Below are 22,512 nucleotides of genomic sequence, written 5' to 3' on the forward strand. Positions count from 1 at the left end.
AATACGTTTCTTTCATAGTCGATATATGCATGTGTATATATCGTTATATATCTTTTTATTCACAAAAAATCTTATGTTTACTCTCTTTTGTAGCACAAATCTCATGTCACTTGTACAACGACAAAGATAGAGGTATTCGCTTAAATTTTACATTTTTAGTTTACATCAATAAGTAATAATATTAATAATACATAGCACAAAGCTGCTGATGATCTCCACGTCGTCACATAATCTTATGCATATATTGAAATTGTACATTCTGATACATTTACTTCGTTTTATCTTTAATACGTACGTTTCGTATTATTCTTCTATAAATATATGAACCTTTTATTCCTCTTTTTTTTGTCATCATTACATATATAATACATATTTACAAAAACAAAAAAAAAAAGAAGATAAACACGATAGAATCTTGACATTTTGTGCTATTTTGTTTTTCATTTTATTTACTAAATATGTATATAACATTCGACGTATTGCATATTATAAGTACTTTCTCGAGTGTATGCAGTCAAGATTACATTGTGCAGGTTCCTTCGCGATTCTTTATAATCTTTTTTTTTTTTTTTTTTTTTTTTTATATAATTTTCGTATCGCGCCAGGATTTATACATTTATTTATAGACACATTTTACTCGCATAAAGTATAAGGCAAGACATTGTTTATTTTTACCCTACCTATTCATATATGGAAAAAGGATGTGTGAGATAAACGATTCGCGAGAAAATGCACGAGTTTGTCTTAAATATATAGCATAAAAATGTTTATCTATTTATACGTATATTTTGTATTTATCCATCATTTTGTCTACGTTAAAGATTTTTTTTTCTAGCAACTTAATTAACGTTAAGATAATTCAAAGGAAATGCAGTTTCTCTCATCGTTTCGTACGACCCTCACGTCCTTTAAAAACATTATTAACAAAATAAATTGTCTACCTAAGTATTTTTTTATTTTTTATATCATTTATTTATTAATTTTTTTTTTTTTTTCCAATGGGTATGTATGAAAATACACCTCAGTTAGCATTTTCATAGCGATAACAACTATACAAAAATTTTAAATAAAATATATGTCTATATTTTGTTTGTTTACTTAACAAATATACCTCGTAAAAATCCATTTGTCAACAGATTGATTAAAAATTTTCGCACGTAATTAAATAATTGTTATTTGTCATTTCACGACGTAAGCTAAAATGATGAAATAAAATAATATAAGGCATACATGTATGTAATACGTAATAAAAATGAAATGATAAATTCGACAAGTCCTCTATGGCTTATCGGCGCGCACACACACATACATTTACAGGATTCAAAAAGCGTGGCGCCAAATCTTTCAAAATACTTGAATGCAAAAAGGCTATTTATTACATATGGGACCGTGTCTTACGAAAGATCATCATGTAAAATCGTATTTCGCGCTCGACGTATAGAAGATTTTATGCAAAATTTATGAGGGACATACACGACGACACATTGCATTAAAATATTCATTTTTTACGAAGAAAAAAAAATAAAATAAAAAATATCTTGATAATTTTTGATACGACGTTATTATAAAAAACTTACAGTTATTTTTGTAATTTAATAATTCTCGAGCCTCGAGACTGACATTTTTTTTTGTTTTTATACATAAGGAGCTGGCAGTGTCAAATAAAAAACAAGAGAAATTACAATTGCAATCGTTAATTTCGAGGTGATTGATCATACGCATCAAAAAATATTTCGTTTATTGATGCGGTAAGAAGGTAATGATTGAAAATATTTTAAAAACAGTAGTGTCGTATGTAATACGACCTATATCGCGTCGAAATATTCAAATCGGCATCTCGGACAATCTGTTTTTTTTTATTTTTTTTATTTTTTCATTCAGGCACTTCCACGAGAGATCCATTAAAAATGCCACGCGTATTTGACGTTGCGCAACGCCGCGGAATCGTCACGAAATATAACAAATTTGCTCGCCGTCATCCGCGAAGGATGCAGTTGGCCGCTTTGTACACAATATATTTTATACACGCTTGAAAAAATATACAAAACTGCACCTGTACATTATTATAGTTTACTTTGTATTTCTCTTTAACATCCATATGGACATGGTAAAAATGCTTCTTATACGTAAATACAAGTAAAATTAGGGACCAAAGAAAGCCTCTGTTTGCGAACACCGCTTATATACATACGTAACGTTGAAATTGTTCGCTGTTTTTTTTTTTTTTTTTTTTTTTGTTTTGCTCATAAACACAAGTCAGCTAACGAATATAATGAAACATTATTCGCTTGAGACAACTCCTGTGCAGTGTTAATAAAAACAAAAACGTTTTTTCACCCATTCGTTAACAGCACACTCAATTTTGGCAAATCGTTTCGCAAAGAAAAGAAAATGAAAAAAAAAAAAAAAAAGGCGAGTCAAGCCGTTGAAATAATCTTAATACTGACGCTCGGCTCAACAAGTGTCCCCGCGTTACAGCTTCTCCGGCAAGTGCAGCGCGCTCTCCTCGTCATTGTTGGCTTCGGTCCTCCTCCGAGCCGCCTGGCGTCTCCTGATGAGCGGCACGAAACCCCAAATGAGGGCCCCGGCAATGAGTATGATCCCCAAAACGCTGTATATCTTGCCCCAGTCGCCCAACCGTTCCTCCAGAGCACCGCATATTGGCGGCCCCACCAGCTGCAAGACCCCATTGACGAACAACGATATACCGTAGGACGAGGTGAGCTTCTCTATGCCCAGCATGTCGGCCATCACGACCGCCGTCACACCGACGTACACCCCCGAGGCTATCCCGAATATGCTGCAGTAAAACGCCACCATGACGTAACCCTTGGCGATCGGCAGGATGGTCAGCGAAACCCCCGATATGAAGAGCCCGCCCACAAAGTACCAGTGCTTCGGCATGAGTTTCGTGTCAGACAGCGCCGCTCCGCCGATCCTTCCTACACGATTTCACATTTGTTTTAGTTTTTTTTTTTTGCAATTTATGTAAACACGCGCACCCACACAATATTGTATACATATAGTGAGTTACCGGTGAGGTCGAAGAGCGAGACGACCGATAGCAGCACCGAGGCCTGCTCGTCGGAGTAGCCGAGCTGGAGGGCGTACAGGGTCAAAGTGATGACAAAGTTCGTGTAGCTGATGGCATTGGTCGAGTTTGAAATGAGGATGACGAGGTACATGGGGTCCCTGAGGAGGTTGCAGTCGAAGAACCGGTTGGCGGGCTGCTGGTCCGGCTCCTCGGCGGCCTGGTGGTGCTTGGCCTGCTTCTCCGGGGACTTTCTGAAAGCCGAGCTGATGGCGTTGAGAGTCAAGGTGGACGCGTACTCCGGGTGCAGGGCCGTGAGGGTGCTGCCGTGGTAAGGGGTGCTTATGTAGTTGAAGGAGGAGGTGCTGGGGGATAGGGGCGGGGGCTTGGTGGATTGGTGTTGCCGGCGGACGGCCTGCATGAGGGACCGGTTGCTCTCGGAGCCAGCGCGCTCCGGGACCGCGTGGAGGGCCGGGGTGCTGTGCATCTGGCCGGCCATCTCGCGGTTGCTCACCGGCATGCTGATCTTGCGCGTTCGGCCCTGCACCGCCGGCTTGTAGTAGTTCTCGAGGGCGACGCTCGACGCGCTCTTCGGGACGGTCGGCGAGGTGGCCCCGTTGCTTCTCGGCTCCCCCGGACTCGTCACCGCGATGTTCACGGTCTCGGCCAGGGGCTCCAAGATCCCACCGGTCTCCTCCCCGTCCTCCTCGGCTTGCTCGTCGCCCAACTCCTCCACGGTGATGGCCCCCTCGTTGGCCGGCTTCGCCGGGATCAGGTGTTTCTCCACCGGCTGGTACAGCAGGGCGCACGCCCACACGTTCAGAGTCAGGGCGCCCAAGATCAGCATCGTTTCCCTGGAAGAGAGAGGGGCAGGGGGGAAGGGGGAATGTAAACGATTCAATACATGTTTTGTCGTGATATTGGGGTGTTGAGGGAACCTTACCTAACGTCAAAGACCTGGAGCATTTTCGTGAGCACGGGAGGGAGGATGATGGAGCCGAGGGAGCTGCCGGAGATGCAGAAGCCGTTCGCCAAGCCGCGCAATCGGACAAAGTACGAGGTGACGATGTAGACCGTCGGGGGAAAGGCCAGACCGGCACCGATGCCCACGAGTATCCCGTAACTGAAATTCAAGGGTACACGTATGACACGGATAAAAAATATATATATTTAGGTATGGATGAGGCTCATTGTGAGGTATTGGTGTATAATACATGTATATTAATTTATACTCACGTTATGTACAGGTGTTCGATGCAGGTGGCAAAGTAGCTCAGCATCATTCCCGCCGCGGCGAAGGTGCCGCCGAGCAACGTGACCGTCCGATACGAGTATCTGACCGAAAGTACGCTCGACAACGGACCTATACGTGAAATGAAGAAAAACAAACTAAAAAATTATTGCATACGGAGGATTGTTTAAGCAAAGCCCATATATATACTCACCCAAGGAGCTGTAGAGGAAGTAGCAGATGGCGGGGATCCAGGATCCATTGGTGGCTTTGGCGTCGAAGGTCGTGAGGAAGGCGTTGTAGAGGACACCGAAGGATTTGATGCCACCTGGTATCAGTACGTTGACCATCACCGCCGCGATCAGGACGAACCATCCCCAGCCACCGTCGGGTGGTATGAGCTCGCCCTCGGCTACCAGTGCAGCCGTGGCTTTTGCTTCCGCTACGAAAGGCAAAGGTTTTTTTAGACCAGCTCAGCCATGTCTCGTTTTGGATGCATCACACGGAAAAAAGAGGCGAACCAGTTTGAGCTTACAACTGTGCGCTGGAGAATTTAAAAGAAAAAAAAACAAAAAAAAAAAAAAAAGAGATGCAACTGTTTTGTAACTTTTTTTATACGTAAGATCGTTTTTGCCTTTTTGTCCTCGGTGTAATAGCTGTAGGTGCGTTTTAAACGAACCACATTTAATCACGAGATGATGTTTTGTGTGCGCCGTCTCTCAATTACTGTGCGCTAACGACATATACAGTATATAATATACGTGAGCGAAACTTTGAAATAACCCTACACGCGTATACATTGCAAAGCTAACGCGTCGAGTGATATCAGCGAAAAACAAACCGCGTGCACGCGCCTTGGTAAAAAAAAAAAAAAAAAAAAAAATGGTCACTATTCGTCCATTCCACAGCGAGTCATCAGGGGCAATTTCGGGACGTTTATATGTCGCGTCTTTTCTCGAATCGCAAATTGACGATAAAATTGCGGAGCGTTTTAATAGCGTACACCGAATCGACTTTCTGACAATATCTCTTCGTTAAGAGGGATGGAAGAAAAAAAAAGAGGCCGTGACGAGACCGTCTCTTTGGTCAATTGAATGCAAAAGACGAAGCGGCAGTTTCCAAACTGGCCCATTAATTGCATTGACCAAATCGCCCTAATATGTGTATACGTATATATATATATATAATACCCACGTATATGCCAATTGACGGATGCACAGTCGCGCGGTTTACTTTACTTCGCGCTACCTATATTGTATATTACCGCCTTGGCGTGGCACTTACGTCTGATCATATTATTTTTGCACGTCCGTGTCTCTCTCTCTCGCGGTGACGATGCAAATGCGCCCTCTTAATTCTAAGTTGATGCGGCAAGAGTAGTTTCATTGGATCCCGACACTTTGAGCAATCGAGCCAATTCAGGGGTACTATAAAAACATTTAATAGCATAGTGGGAAACACATATCAATGGCGATCGGGACGGGACGGTTTTTTTTTTTTTTTTTTTTTTTTTTTTCATCGACGAGTCACTAATTGGCTGCATGATTGCGTCGGTAGTTAAAAATTTCCTTTTTCTTTATTTATTTATTTATTTTTTTGTTGTTGTATTCATTGAATTGTACAAATTCCAAAAAAGAACATAGTCCCCTTGACCTGAATAATAATAATAATAATAATAATAATGATTTTGTTTTCAGTAAATCACATGTTTACCGAAGGGGTTCCATGGATCAAACAAACAAACAATTTGACAGACAGACATACGATACATGTATACAATCTACGCTTGGACTTGATTGACTGGTATCGGCAAAGGCTGTATGTTTAATAGTAGCTGTCGTACAAGTCCTCCGGGTCGATGCTGAGCTCCCCGTCCTTGCACAAGGCGATGAGGGCGACACCCGAGGCCAACAGAGCCACGGCCGTGCAAACGAAGCCGTGGACGGCGTTCCAGAAACAGTCGTACAACTCCTCGTACAGATACCAAAGGGCGTAGGCCAGCGCGAGACTAGCCGCTCCGTAGACCAGGAGCCTCAAGCCGGACTTGACGAGTCGGAGGCTGCGCTGGACCAAACCGGGGGGGTGTCGGCTTCGCAGGGCTGCGCACGAGGAGCAGAGCTGGGGCTCTCGGGCACCTTTTTTTTTTCAATTTTAAATCCCACGCAGTTGTTAGAATGTATACCTACGTAATATTTTTGTGTGTGGGGGTACGTAAATCGACTCAACTCATGATTGGAGCTTGAGGTTCGCCTTCGGTGCAGCATCGAACACGAGAGAAGGAAAAACAAAAAAAAAAAAAAAAAAACAAAGGCTTTCACACTCGGTCGACTGGCATACGCGCACTGCGAGGTTATTCACCTGGAACTTTGTTGATTGATAATGACTCGTGATATACATAAATGTATTATATTTAACGAGATTTTATGCAACGATGACCCTGTATACATCTCCGTCCGTCCGTTTTTCGTTGGGGAGGAGAGGGTTTTTGCAGCGAAGCACCTTTGCGATGAAGACCACGATATTTATTCATGGTTAGATGTACTGACGGGTCCTCCACATATATGTATGTGTGTGTGTGTTCGTGTACTGAGCTTGCAGATGCAGTGTTGTTCTCCTTGAAAGAGCTTGCGAGGATGTAACACCTAAAAAGGTAGTAAAGGGTTTCCTGTTGACTTGTATTTCATTTGAAAAGACGGCAAAACTGAATTTTTTGCTCCGTTACATTTTGAGTGTCGCACAGTGTAAACTATTTTGCGATTAATATGTTTTTATTAATCTGTTATCAATTGCATCACCAATTTCCTGCCATATGGACAATTTCAATTGTTTGGATCCAAAGTAAACGTGCTTCTCCGTCATGTACAGCTCTTTAACACTGTAAAAGTGCAATTACGACGAAAGTACAACTGTCCCCAAGAGCAGCGATCCATCCCCTATACTATATCAAATGGGACATCTATGCGATGAAAAATTATTTTGTTCGTAATCCTAATACAAAGCAGAAGAAAAAAAAAACCACGCATATAGTAACAATGGCACGCGCTAAACATCAGAGACGATTATACTAATATTATGCGTTAACTCGTGGAGTAACGAGGAAGCGACTCCGCACATCAGACACGTATTCATACCTAAGTGTATATATATATATATATATATGTATGTATATGTATGTGTCACATAATGCAAAACGGCTGTGGAAAAGTTCATACTTAACAGATAATAGCGTATAATTTATGCACATGCATATACTAAGCTGCACGTGTGTCGTATCGCTCGGAAAAAAACACACGGTTGAATTTTTTTTTTTCTCTTCTCTGTTCCGAGCTGAACAGTCATAATTCGAGTCGAACGTTGCTCGGTTAACGTGAACGCAAGTATATAGGTATGGATTAACTGAGAGCGATTTTCCTTTAGAAAACAAAAAACAAAGAAAATAAAGTTGATGCAAAGCGAACCATCCCTTGTATTGTACTACCGAACTTTCATCACGATTGGCTGCACGGCTTCATTGTACAATTAATAATACTGTTTTCCTGTCTTTCGACCTGAAAAGGAACCGATAGTTGTAGAAAAAAAAAAAAAAAAACGACTTTGGTTACACAATTTCCTTCTCACGCGTGATTCTTGAACCATAAGTCGTTCATTAAATGCACACATATTTTTCATGGTACATGGCTAAATAACATACATATGCGTACACACACTGCACACAATATCGTCTCGGATTTCGAAATGAAAGCCAATCGGTTCTTCGAACGCTGCTCTGTAATTTTTTTCTATTTTTTTTTTTTTTTTTTTTTTCTCGTCCGATTAGGCACAGCTTCCGCTCTCAAATTTAAAATTGTACACCACAAGCGGCCTGCATCACCTTACGTGCGCTGCACATGGTGGAAATTTTTAGGGTGTCCGTCTCGCCGTGGGTAATGGTATACACGTCGCTCTCGTCCGCCGATGGCAATATAATACAGCCATAGGAGCGGAGTCAAAGAACCTATACATATACACGTGTACGGTATACAACAACAGCGGCAGCCGAAGAATAATAGCTAAGGTCGAGAAGAAAACGGACAAAGACGGGCGCGGGCAACGAACCATCGTCTCATTGATGGTTTCTTTTTCTCCTTCTCCTCTTTTTTTTCTTTTTTTTTTTTTTTCTTCGAATCCCCTCCGATGTTCCGAGGCGCAGTCTCCGTGTCACGTGTCGAAGGAAGAAATTTTCCATGACCCCATACAAGTTGGTCGCTTTTTTCCAAATGGAGCCCTCTCCGCGTGAGTTAGCCCCTCGGAAAGCCAAATCAATAGTCATCGTGTTACTTTGTCCTTCTCCGATGACTCTACAGCTATGGTGCGGATACTATGTTATACTAAACGTGGCACGTGTACGAAAAAAAAAAATAAAAATATGGGGATGGCTCACGGTTTGCTTGTTTTTTTTATTTATTTATTTTATTGTTATACATCACCTTCTTAGCGAAAAGCCGTTGCAAGGGTTTATGAGTTTATTATTTTTCTCGCTTTTTCTCGCTCCCTGTCCCCGAGGACAGATACTATTCTAAAACTCTATAGCTCTTTGCGCGACTCTGGTCATATTTTTGTCGGACAACAGTTTCAGCGGCTGGCACGCCTGATATGCAGAGATATCAATTATGTGCTTTGTACATGATTATATATACCTATATACGGGCGAGATAAGAGGACGCAACTGGCTATGCGTGTAATAATGTGCCATCACAACTTTATTTTTATATGCGCACAAGCTCGGTTGGAGTTGCATGGAAAATTTTTTAAATGGGTACATGAATGAATCGTGCACGAAACCATGTCCATTGTGCTGATGTTCTATGCATTTATGTGCATGAAAAATTTATAAAAAGCTTTGTTAGCTAAAAATATACAATTGTGCGATATTATATATGTCGTTTAGAATCGTTATCGGCCAAATGTAAAATTTATTATACGATTATAAATATCGGGGGTTATGCGAGTATGTGTGCGTGTGCGTGTAAGAGCCAGCGATCAAAAATTGCTACCTTGCCTTTTTCCACTCTACCGATGTTTCGCTGTGTTATTTACTTACTGCGCGTAAAGCGGGAAAACTCCGAGTTTCCGTGTTGAAATCGAGCACGGCAAGTAAGTGCTGGTATATATCATGCACGCGTGTGAAGAAAAAATTATGTGTAATGAAAAACCAAAGTTTAAATTTATATTCACGAGACCGGATTTTTTTTTTTTTTTTAGTCGATATGTATTGTTGCACCTTGAAAAAAGAACTGGTGCAATCCAAACTTCTTGCGTGGTACTTATCTTTTTGTAAAATTTACCTAAGGAAAGAGAAAGGAATTCGTTAGAAATTTCGCTGCGAGTGCATGACCTTTTTGAACATTCATGTGCATTTATATACGTGGATACGAATATGTTAATCATCATTCCCCTTGCAACTATATTTATGCATATTATAAACTGTGCTTCAACTGTAAAAACAAAAAAAAGGAAAAAAAAATTTTTATTGTTTAATTTCCGCATGTAACGTCTTCAAAGTTAAAGGGGGCGTGTATTCCTGGTTTTATTGCGTCGCAGCACGGATAAACAAACAAGTGCATAGGAACAATCTAATCACACGAGAATAATCTCAAATTGAGTCATCTCCTTTTTAAATTAGTATCCATTTGAACGCTTTATTTTCTCTCTCTGTGCAAAAATTAAATAAACAGCAAAAGATGAAAATCCACCAATGAGCTCTGGGTGATCCAAAAAGCGACTTTTTTTTCACCTCCATACCTACGAGTGAGCGTATGTGCATATAAAAAAAAGGAAAGGTCAGGTTCAACGCGAATAGTACACATGTAATATCGTACGCCCAACGCAGACAGAAGAGAGAGAGAAATATAACGTAAGTATAAATATATGCATGTGCTGAGTGCACGAGGTTGAATATGCAAAAGCCCACACGTGTCTTTCTCTATACCACGCTCATGCAGGTACCGCTGTATGAATTTTTTATGGAAGCTTTTTTTTTTTTTTTTTTTTTTATTATTGTAGAGTCAATACGAAACACAAATTAGTTCATAAATTTGAAAATAGATATTTAAGTGCTTGCGTCGTTAATTAAAAACAAACAAGCAGAAGAAGCAATTTTTGATATTGGTGTTACACACGGTTAGTGGTCGATGGTCAATCATAGTAATCATCAATTAATTAACTAAAAATCAACAAGTTTCGTATAACCAAGATGATATTCTCCCTTGAAATAAGACAGTATTTTTTTACACCGAGAACATATTATTCTTGCTCAAAATGAATATTTTCTAAAAGTGAGATCATGTATAATCTTATTTCGAGAGATTATTTACTTGCGAATGTTTTCTCGAATGAAAGAAATTTTTTTTTTTCAGTGTTTCAATTCTTGTAAAAAAAAAAAAAAAAAGAAAAAACTTCTCAATGGAATTGCTCTAGAGATTATTGTGCGACGGAAAAAAGAAAATCCAAGTAGCCAAGCGGACGCCAGCTTAAACTATTCATCCAAAGTACGGCCAACCCTCCACTGATTCTTGGCACGGAAACTTACGCACAGAGCATCACTCGTTTTTTTTTTTTTTTTTTTTTTCCGGGCACGTTTTAACGCTGACCAATGAAGACTTGGCCTACACGGGCCCGTTGCGCCTCTTTCTCTGACTTTCGTTCTGTGCCCATAGTGATGGAAAGTTTCGCTGATCGTTGCCAGCAGAAACCTTCCGACACGCGCCACTCAAAGCCTGACACAAGCTCTACACAGGACAGTGAGGATTTTCCTTAAAATTTTTCCTTTTTTCTCTTTTCACCTTCAACTGCGCCACCGCGAGAGCTCTGGTACTTTTCTCTTTTGGTTCCACCGCAACGAAAAAGAGAAAGAGAGAGAGAGAGCTTTTTGAAGTTTGACTTTTCAAGGCTAAAGTTTTTATTTCGGAACGAAAGAGGGTAATATTTTCAGGAGCAAAATACCAATGTTGAAAGAGAAGGAGAAAATTATTTCATAACCCACCCCTCCGAGCAATCATAATTAAGCTCTCTCGAGCTCATCGAGCCTCGTACGATCTGCAGATTCAATTTAACGCGATTACGAGTCAACAGCGGCTGAATGAAAAAAAAAAAAAAAAAAAAAAAAAAAAAAAATCATACAGCCGATATAAATAATTATTGCGGCAAGTGTACACATGGAGGATTGGTGTAGGTAAAGAGGGAAAAAAAGCGTCGGAATTACAAAATATACGTGACTTGATAATGCCAAAAGATATAGAAGGAGACGGGCATTCGTTTAATGAACCCTGAGCGCGGGCTATAAAGCTAGATGTAGCGAGCCAACGGCAATTTAATCGCAATCTCCCGCCGCGCACCTACAAATGAGCGGTTGTGCAGCCTGAAATTAAGTGATACGGGAACAAAATCTTGGAGCTAAAGCACCGGCTTTCCATGTGCACGTGCGCCAAAGCATCTGACGAAACAACGTGGGACAAATCGAGATCACCCTCTGTCGAATATGTTGGGTGTACTACTTATACACCTGGAGCTGGAAAACGGACGTACATGATATTTTTTATGCTGATTGGAAACTGAGTGACAGTTCAGACGGTATAGAAACTGTGTTGCATACGTGTGGTTAGTACGAGTCACCCGAGATTTACTCTTCTCTACGATAATTCCGTGTGTGCATTCATTAATTTCATCTATCGATGCCCTAGATCTTTTTTGGGAAAAGTATTTTTACCGAACCCGATTCCGTCCTATGATTACTCCGTCTCAGAAATGAAATCACTCTCCGGAGGCTTCGATATATGGGTACACAAGAGAGTATCATTTTTATGGTAAAAATTATTTTTACTATATATTTACTCTCACTTTTTGTTCTCATTTCTACTTTTGTCAGCCAAGTCGAAGAGTCGAAGAGTCGTTGTACCGAGGAATATATACATATAAATTTTAATGCATCAACTATTAGGCTTTTCATTTTTTTTTATCAACACGATAAGAAAAACAGCAAACTGCGTTCAACTATTAATCCACACATTTACATTACAACATTTATTTATATATAACTTTTGCAATGTGATATTTAAAGCAAGTCAAAAATACTAATCAAATTTTTTTTTTCTAAATCCAAATCACTCAATTTTCCACGTTACGCATGGTTTTCAGTGATATCTACATGTACATCGATTTTTATCAAATAATTGCTTATCAATGTCTTTTGATTTGGAACAAAGATTCTGTTGACAGCACAGATAACGAGAGGATAATCTGACCTACTATTCGTGTGCACAATATTTGTATTTCATCAAGCGAGAGAATTTTTTTTTTTTTTTTTTTTTTTTTTTTTCAGAATTTCAAAAGACTCACAAAATCCAAAGAATCGATTCACCTGCTACGTTAATGGTTGACCTCGAAAAATTGATTGCTCGGAAATGTCCTTGTAGTTCGAAACGATTCCAAGCAACGCTCGAGTTTTTCAAGTCCAAAGCGATTACAATATGATTCACTAGTTGTTGAAGAGAATTTTTTCGATATCGCGCATCGTTACAATACCGTTTATCAAACGACACACGTCCCGATTAATCACAAACTTTGTTTCATCGAACCTTCACAACTGTACGGATATTCATCCTTGCGCGCATTGTTTCCCCACAGCACACCTGCCCAAGATCGAGGATATTGGAAAAAAAGGGAAAAAAAAAAAAAATTGTAGCAAAGAGAGAGGAGCGCAAGGTTCTCCGGCAACGAGGAAAATAGCACTCTGCTGAAATCTAATTCTCTCAAACTTCGACCTTTAGACGTGCAGCGTCACTTCCGTGCTTTTAGCCCGCGTTTTATCGGAAAAACAGCAAAGTAGGGTATCCGCGACATCTTTGTACTGAATAAATTGCGATGACGGAAAGTTTTTTTTTCTCGCGACGCATTAGAGCAACTGCTGCAATTACTTGTGCCCAGTATACGTGCATAGGCGCGTCGGATAAATTGTATTTATAGACTATGGATAAATGATTTATCGAGACCTTGAAATTCTCGTGGTCCAAACCGCGCATTGATTAAAAAAAAAAAATAATAATAATAAATAAAAGTGCAAACAATCAAACGTGTATTATATCGTGCAATGGCGAGCTCGTAAATGATTGTTCTCCCCATGATTTGCAAGAGCCATTCGACGAAAGGAAAATTGTCATTCCGAACCACTGACGGTCTATACGTATCCGATGGGTGATCGGATTTCTCTATAAGCGCCTGCGCGCCATTTCTCCGATCCAATTGACCTGTCGTATACTCTCGCGCGCGCGTTACGAGCTTACGCGCCTCACTGCACGTACAGTACACTCGCACGCGAATGCTCGATAGAGAGAGAGAGAGAGAGAGAGAGCTAATCAAAAACTCGTATTCCCCGTAAATCTCATCGTTTTACGTGTATACGGTAATTTTTCTCTCTGATTTTACAAACGCGATGCATGTACGCTCCGACTTAACGATTCACCGATCGGATGATTATGTAAAACTTGCGCAACGCGCGTACGCAATCGTTTTAGATGAGAAAATCTCAATTGATATTCTACGCGTGTGTATTTTACCTGCTCCACGCCGCTATTGATTCTTTTCCCGTGTTTTATACAAGTGCCGAGAAAAACATTAAAAACAATCAAGTAAATCATCGCGTGACGATCTGAATTTGCACCGGAACTAGCATATACATATATATATATACACTCATTGTTTCCAAGGACATTGCGGAGTGCGAAACAGTTGTAACATCCACATCACGCACTTGGCGCAACTTATATGTATACTAAAACTTAATTGGTATTAAATAAAAATTAGCTTCATCCCTCTTTCTTCCCCGCCAAAGCTCGGGAGGAGGAGCTTTTAATAGAGTCAGGGCTAGGTTCGCGCGGCCGATGCTTTTTATAGGTGCACGTGAACTTGCCCCTCTGCTCCACGTGGAAGGTTTTTCGATTCTTTCTTTTTTTTTTTTTTTTTTTTTTCTTTTTTTTTTTTTTCACTCTCTTTCTCAGCAAGCCGACGGGAAGAATCAATCCGGGTGCAAAAATCCGAACTAGGTCGGGGTTCGGATGAGCTTTTCGACGATGGATTGTTCTGGGGCAGAGGGGCTGTGATACATGCTCCGAAAAAAAAAAAAAAAAGTTTTACAGCAGAACGTCTTTCGCAATTTTTTGCGCAATATAGAGCGCGTTGTAGTTGCAAGCTTCTTGGTGTGTCATCAAATACAAATCAAATTAAAATCTAAAATATACGTACACAAAGGTAGTGTCATTTACTGTTTGTCTCGGTGCACACTAAATTAATAACTACTGTAGTTCCCTTCGTATACACCGCTACAAATCAAAATGTTCATGTCAATTAATTCAAGCGTCAAGTGAACGACACAATTGCAACCAGCCGATAATACGAACATCGGAACAAGCAGTATGCAGCTCGTTGAACATATACCTCGGATTGATAAATAATAATTGGTCGTCAAACACACGACACATGATATACAAAGTACCAATGGCACAAGCAAGCGCTGTGTGTAAAGAATTTCAACGCCGCGAGCTTTTATCCGCAAAGCTTATATATTATATACACGTAGGTACAATATGGATACGCGACGCAAGCATATACATACACACAGAGTGAGAGTGAGAGAAAGAGTCTCGGTCAAGATCACCGAGGCCTATACCGTACCAACACACACACACACACACAAATGTGTGTACGATCGCGTTGCTGCTCACCTTTTTTTTCTCTTTCCCTCCCTCTGTGATCGCATTATTGTAACCGAGCGAGGAAAAATGTGCTTTGGTGGTGGGTGACCTCGAATTTGACGCGGATGTAAGCTCGTTGATGTTGCAGCCGAGGTGAAATGCAATGCGTGCACACGAGGGACAATATTGTCCCTGCGACATTTACACCCACGCCTACAACAACAACAGCAGCTTTCAGTCGGTCGTCTCTTGTACCTAACGGGATGAGGCTTTTTATTTTTTTGTCGATTGTTTTGATCGGTTAGTTGGGCAATGACTTGCGCAACGATCGGATACTTCACGCGAGAGAAAAAAAAAGTCCCCGATGAAGCATTTCTTTTATATGACAAACAATTTATTTTATACACGTAACGAAGAGCGTCGTTGCAAAGACAGACAAACGATCTCTTCCGTCACCGCTGAGGCTTACACGAGGGTCGTGGACACGCGTGGATATACACAATACACGCGCTTTGTTGTGCAACGGTGAAAGAGAAATGACGCACGTGTGTATAACACCGCAGAGCAGTCGATTCAAGCTCGCGTGTAAAACGCGACCGCAACAGCTTTTTTACACAACTTTATTGTATGCAGTACGCGCCGATGGGTTTTGTATACGGAGACAACGTCTTTCACTCGCAAACTTATGAGTCAATTAAATGTAAAATTGTTGGTTTCAATGCGCTAATTACGCGATCGATTTATCGATAAGTTCGGGTTTGGGGACATGCACTTTGGCCCATCAAATGTTAGGTAAGTTAGTTTACTGTTTTGAGCTACGGCGAACCTACACGTATATCTTATCGATTAGTTAGCCTCACCATGATATACAAGCAAGCGTAGGTATTTTATTGTACCGATTGAAAGGATAACCTTTTTTCTCGCGATATGATAAGAACAACCACTTGAACGTCGACTACGAGTGTACGAAGAGATCCTCCGCCTGAGCGTCAACGTGTGGGTGTAATAAAAAAGTCACCTATCGTTCACGTGACTGCATCACATGTGCGCGAGAGGATATTACGAGTTTTTTTTTTTTTTTTTTTTTTATGAAACGCAAAGCCAAAAGATAAGACAAAGCAAAGTCGCACAGCTCGTAAAAAGATCGTTAAAGACCGCCAAGCTGGTGAATTACAACAAAACCATCGGTTCGACCATCGGCTCTGTGGATTCTGCTCTACGAGTGCGTGTGCACTAGAATAGACGATTGCTCGTACAACATCCGCATGGCAACGCGAATTACCGAGCGTTTAAGAGCAAGTTTCCGCGGAAACCAAAAATAAATCGGACGGTAGGTATATGCACTCGTGGACATTTTTGGCCGATCGCCCGGCAGGGCGCTGGTGTCGACACGTTGTCCCGTTCATTCATACGATCGTTTAGCACGACGGAAACCAACAACAACAACAACAATGCCCAGCACAATGTGTACGGCAGGTTGGAATCGATCAATTAGACCTGAGGTTGTAATTAACGAGGAATGCGAGCTTGACCTTGGCAGGGGGAAGAAAAAAAAACGACAATGGCACGCCAAAGGTGATTAGCTGGCGGTGCGTCGTGGAAAGAGAAAAAATGTCACAAACGAGCGGCATGATGTCGCGCCGATGGTGGTGGAACATTTTTTCGCTGTCGAGAAAAATAACTCGGTGTTTATTTCTTTATGTGAGCTAAAAACAAATCTGCGTCAATATGGATTTAAAAATATGAAAAAAAAATGTCCCTCGCTCGAAAAAAAAAAAAAAAAAAAAAAAAAAAGAGGACTGTGTCAAAGGACGTACAAAGCAGCTTGAAAAAACCAGTTGCCAAAAAAAAATGTACGTGTTGTGTATTTAGTCTATATGTAATGACACACTCGACGCACTACTTTTGGTAAATTTAGCTACACGTGTACACAAAGGAGGGGCCAAAACGGAATTTCTCGTGTCTCGGGGTGAAAAGAGTCGCGGAAGTAATCAGCGACGTACGTTAGGGCCGATTTTGCGCGCACAACGCGCCGTGTGTTATCCAAGAGCACGAATTAGGTATATTGCACTCAATCTTTTTTAAAACACGCTTCGCGCAAGTGTACAATTCACTGAAATGGTGTTGAAAAAAAAAAAACTTTTAATAACATTCAAGATTATTTGTGCTACTCTGTTGGTTTTATTATTGGATCGTGAATTGTTGTCATTTGCTCTTATCGCGCGCTGTTGTTTTAAAGTCTATTTTTTTTTTTCGATTATAATTTTTTGCAGACATAAATACCAACGACGTTGTTATCTGTTTATGTCGTCATTGTTGTCATTGTTATGTCGACATAGTCCATGGAGTAGAACGTTGCAAGCCGCCCATCGATCTATATCCACACATGTCTTGGTTGGTCGTGCAAACTTTATTACTATTTATCCTTAGAGTGTGTCCAAGTTCAAAAATGAAAGTCACAGATAATGGAGATACGTGCTTTAAAAGATTTTTCCAAAAATGTTATGCACGTTTTTTGCTGGGAAAATATATTGTTTCATAAGCATATACAATTACAACCATTTGGTCCGGGAAAAAACAGTTTTATTTCAAAATACTTGAATAATAATGAAAAGCATTATTTTCGCTGGTAAAGTTTTTTGCGCAAATAATAACGAAAAACAAAAAAAAAAACCGTACCCATCCCTTGATGTCACTTTTATAAAAAAAAAAAAAAAAAAAATGAACGAATTACATGTTGAATATTAAAAAATATCGATTCTTCTTTACGCACAATACCGTGACTACAACTCCCCAATATCTGCGTGTAAATGATTGTGTTATCATACACACGCGTTGAATGAAGCAGCCTAGCAAGTTGTAAAACCGAAACAGCTTTTATAGTCATGTGGTCTGCATTAGTGATGTATACATCGGCAATATAAGTCCGCAATCGAGTGTATAGGCACCTGTATTTATATATGATGTAGTCGAGTCAAGGTCATTCTTATTCCGCATTCAGGTATACATGTGCGTCGAGTCTTTTTGACTCTCCAGGCGGTGCAAAATGCAAGTAAGTAGTATATACCTGATGTAAGAGCTCTTAGGGGGCCGATGACTGATTTCCACGCGGTCGTTTTCGCGAGAGATGAATGATTTGGAAAGTCGGGCAGGGGAAAAAAGCATTTGTCATCAGAGAGTCGTGGTGAGTAAAATTGTACGGGACCCAACGAAAAACGACGTCGGGAAAGTTTTTAAATTCATACAAGAAAGTCGAGGGTAAGAGAGAGAGAGAGCATCGGTTTATTTTCTTCCGCGGGCAGTAGTAGAGCACGCCGAGATGAGAAAAACAGTTTGGGAAATCGGCGAGTGGGACAAAACGGAGAGACCACCAGTGGAAGCACACGGGTGTTTTTTTTACTTCTTCCTGCTCGCGTTGCTAATGACTAATTCATAAATAGACAGTCGGTGACGGCTCTCTTTAGAAAGTCGGTCACGCGCTTTTTTTCTCTCGTAACTCAGCGAGATGACCGTTTTTAAATTATTCAATGTACATTTTTTTTTTTTTTTTTTTTTTTTTTTTTTTTTTTCGTCCAAACTGAGATGGTCGTGTTTCGGATGAGCTATTTGTTTTGTATTTGTCGTACACTCGCCATGGGATGAGCTACTCTTGAGTGTAAAACCATACATTTGCGTGGTATAAAATTACACGCGTTACGTGTGTATACACGCACGTAAAAAAATCGTATTGATTGAAGCTCCGAGTACCACTGTTGGCGTCGCAAAGTTTCACAATAGTTTTAATTAGTGGCCGCGATAAGGAATTGAAAGAAAAGTCTTTATCTGCACGAACAACTGCAAGAAAAAAAAAAAAAAAAAAAAAAAATGCTAAATACCAATGCGCGTCCGATAGCAAAAATTCTGGAGGGTATTATTATATAGGTACTTGAAAAACTCGCGTAGCCAACTAACGATCATAGTTGCCGAATAAATGTATGGCCTATTTATGGTACACGTAGCGATTGTTGATGCATCAAAAAAAAAAAAAAAAAAAAAAAGAAAAAAGAAATTATTTAAAAAAAAAATACCAACCTTCCTTGGTGGTGCCGTTCATCCGTCCTTTTTTCCCATTGGCCACGTTGTTCTCACCCATGACGAGCTGATACTCGCCCTTTTTACTGTTGACGCTGTTCTTCCGATCGGCCCCGAACTTCATACTAATCCCATTGTCCTGGTCTCCCTTGTCGGTCAACATCTTTGATTTTTTTTCTTTTTTTTTTTTTTTTCGTTTTCTTTCTTTAATTTACACGAGATGAATCATACATCTATATTACAATGGGCTTCGTACCTATGTACAAGAGATCGATCAACGTACTACTTAATTTTGTTCGTCCTGCCGCCTTGGAAGCTTCATTCAACTGTTACTCACACGCACTGCTTCCCGTTTCTCCTCCCGAGCTCCGTATGTACAAACACATGTACCATATGTGCAATATAATTATATTTCCCCTCTATCCCTCCGTTTTATTTTTTATTCCCATACTCATGTATAATATACAAATTATATACATATACGCGTATACCCCCACAGGTAAAACGTGTGATAAGGACGCGCTGGGGGTGGGGGGAGGGGGTTGATTTTTTAAAGAAATCTTTCCTTATAGCTTCCTTCCTGCTCTCGCTCGAGATCACAGCCTGCGGCTGCGGCACCGGAGACTCCCGTAAACCTCCAGGCGACCCCTCTCATCCTCGCAAGAGCCGCGTTTTATACTCTATCGTCATATATATACATATATATGTATCACAGGCATCAGCAGTGGCAAAAACTCGTACACCTGCCAAGTAGCATACTTTTCTTCTCTTCCTCGATCGCTCTCGGACGCGTGACTATATGTATGCACATATGTGTATATACTGTTATTATATATACCGATTGTACTTGTTTCTGTTTTTCCTTTTTTTTCTTTTTTTCTTCTTTTTTTTGCTCTTCAACAAGTGTCAGGCAGTCCTCCCGTGGATGGTGGTCGCGCCCGCGAGACCCGACTCGTCGCTGTCGTCGCCAAACAACAGCCAAGGCTTGTGCTCGGTAATACCGATCTCCACGAGAACAAAGAGCCGCAGCCGACCGGCGGCTTTTCTCCGACACCTTGGACCGCACATATATATATGTATATGTATAATATGACAACTGAAGCTTTTTTTCGTTCGGTTATCTTCCTTCGAAACTCACTGCAAGCTCTCGGGTTGAATTTTTCGCGGGCTATAGCCTGGACGTCATTACATTAGCACGAGGTCGGGCCGAGAGGGGCGAAAAAATCGATCATTCCGTCCCAGTCCGATTGGCTCGCGCGTGGTGACTTACGGTGCTTGCGCTACGAGCTTTTACTCGCACCTCTCGGGGGCAAACGGGGAAAATCCACCCTCTGACTGTAGGTGATGCACCCAATCATGCATATATATATGTATATGTATATGTATATGTATATACGATGTACGTGACGTTTTTTTGACGCGCGTCTCTTCGTTGGCGGGGTTGAGCTTGTGATACCTGTCCCCTAACCTCAAGCTCTTTGCCCGCGAGCTTTTTCTCCCTCCTCCTCTACCTGCAGCGAGGCTTTGCGTTCAATGGCACCGTGCGACAGCTTTGCGTGCTCCCGAAACAATGGCTGCTCCAAAATGTTGTTGCACCAAGCACGCACTCCCAGTGATGAAAGCTTTCCGCAAGCTCGCACCCTTTTGCAATGGCTTACTCGAAAAAAATGACAAAAGAGACTGTCCGGGTGAATTGCGCGTATATACGACTTACGTGACGAAGAGAGAAAGGCGGTGGGCCAGAGATGGGAAATTTGAAAAAAAAAAAAAAAAAAAAGAATGAAACGCGCGCGGACGAGTCGACGATTATCACTGTGTACCTACATACGTGCAGCCCGAGGAAAGAGGACTCCCCGTTCGTTGGTTCGTGCGGCGCGCGCGACGACTGCTCTCTCGCGCAGCCAGCGGTATACAAACTACCGATCAGCTGTGCTTACGACAAGGGGGGGGGACTCTGTACACATGACGAGAGTATATAGGTATAAGTGTGCACCGTCCTCCCCCCCACTCCTAGCGGTGTGCCTGGGAGAGCCCACACGGCTGTTCCCCCCCTCCCCCAACTCTCTCTGTGTTGTCTTACCTCCCCCGATTCCCTCGGAGCGCCCAGACTCCCCCATCCGAGAAGGCTCTTTCTTATCTTATCCCCTTTGACGATGATGAAACTTTTTAATCGTCCAAGTTGCGGTGATGTGCAGGTGAAGAGAATTTTACATCTAGTTTCACGTAACTGTTGATCAATTTGACGAATCGTGCTAGGCCTATAACAATCGACTATTTCTTTTTCTTTTTCGTTTTTTTTTTTTTTTTTCTCTTTTGGAAAAGTGTCTGTGGGTAGGAATAGAAAAAAAAGAGGATGCGCGAAGAGAGCTTTTCATCGGAGGGGGGCTTCGATCGGATCGAACGTCGTGTACGCGGAAGTAAAAGATCGATATCGTCTATATTTCTTTTATCTGTTTTTCACTCCAGTGAGTCTGATGTGAAAGTGCGTTGTTATTTTTTTTTTTTTTTTCTTAACAAATTTGGAAATGGCCCGGAAAAGTGTATCTCTCGTGTTTTTTCATTCGTTACGTGATGTTAGTAATACCCAAATTTGTATATTATTATTATTTATTTTTTTTCGTAGAAATACGCTTATATATGTACGCATTTAAGATAATTAAAATGTTTCCTTTTCTGTTCGTATCTATGTTTGGGTTGAACACTTGTTTTATTTTTCCGTTACAATTTTATATTTTTTATATTTTTAAACATTTTATTTCAAACGTTTTAGAATATTATCTCGAGTCATGAGGGATCGTTTTATGGAAATTTCGGGAGATTAAAATAATTTTTAGTTGTCACGATGACTCTCTTGACACATCTTTTTTTCTTTTTTTCTTTTTTTTTTTTTTTCATAATTGGATGGTAAAAAAATTTTTTTAGGCCAATATTTAATCAACAACTATACCTACAATGACATCTCATCGTTTCTACGCATTTATTTATACATTGATTATTCAATCAATTCACGTTAATTTAAACTCTTTGCTCATCGCCTCAGTATTAACGTGCCAAATTATAAATGAGCCAATGAACTCTAAACATGGGCGCCTTTCTTGACCGTCAGCAATAAAACACTTTCAAACTATCATCGTTCATTTGTCACCGTTTCCTTTTCAGGTAGTTTTCGTTAATTTAAATGAATATTAATCCAAAAAAAAAAAAAAAAAAAAAAAAAAAACAAAGAAAGAAAGAGAGAGATCTGTGGTGGAATAAATGAAAATTAATTTATTGCCACTTATCCAAATTAGGAAACAAAATTTTAATTGTTTACTATTTATAATCGTTGCATTATAAATCGTCTCTATTATCGTTAATTGATTTTTTTTTAAATTTAATTTATTGTTTTGTATGTACACATGAAATAATTCACTCGATGATAACACATGACGGATACTATACGATACTTCTTCGAC

At 40.5% G+C, this 22,512-nt stretch overlaps 1 protein-coding gene across 2 annotated transcripts; it reads right to left on the reverse strand.

The window, feature by feature from the left end:
* Positions 1-975: 975 nt before the first annotated feature.
* On the reverse strand, positions 976-19,874 carry hrm (solute carrier family 16 member hermes). 2 transcript variants are annotated; one of them, XM_089597197.1, is made up of 7 exons: positions 19,817-19,874; positions 19,058-19,737; positions 4,477-4,704; positions 4,268-4,394; positions 3,975-4,154; positions 3,035-3,885; positions 976-2,942 (listed from the first exon to the last, which is right to left on the reverse strand). In XM_089597197.1, the coding sequence occupies exons 2-7, from the start codon at positions 19,218-19,220 to the stop codon at positions 2,473-2,475; spliced, it is 2,019 nt and encodes a 672-aa protein (XP_089453323.1). In that variant the 5' UTR covers positions 19,221-19,737; positions 19,817-19,874; the 3' UTR covers positions 976-2,472. The 2 variants fall into 2 exon arrangements, with proteins under 2 accessions (XP_089453323.1, XP_089453322.1); XM_089597196.1 differs by having other exon boundaries at positions 19,058-19,857.
* Positions 19,875-22,512: the final 2,638 nt, after the last annotated feature.

Source organism: Copidosoma floridanum, unplaced genomic scaffold (genome assembly GCF_036245765.1).
Source record: "Copidosoma floridanum isolate Cflo_tuat_1 unplaced genomic scaffold, Cflo_Japanese_pri ptg000030l, whole genome shotgun sequence".
NCBI lineage: Eukaryota > Metazoa > Arthropoda > Insecta > Hymenoptera > Encyrtidae > Copidosoma > Copidosoma floridanum.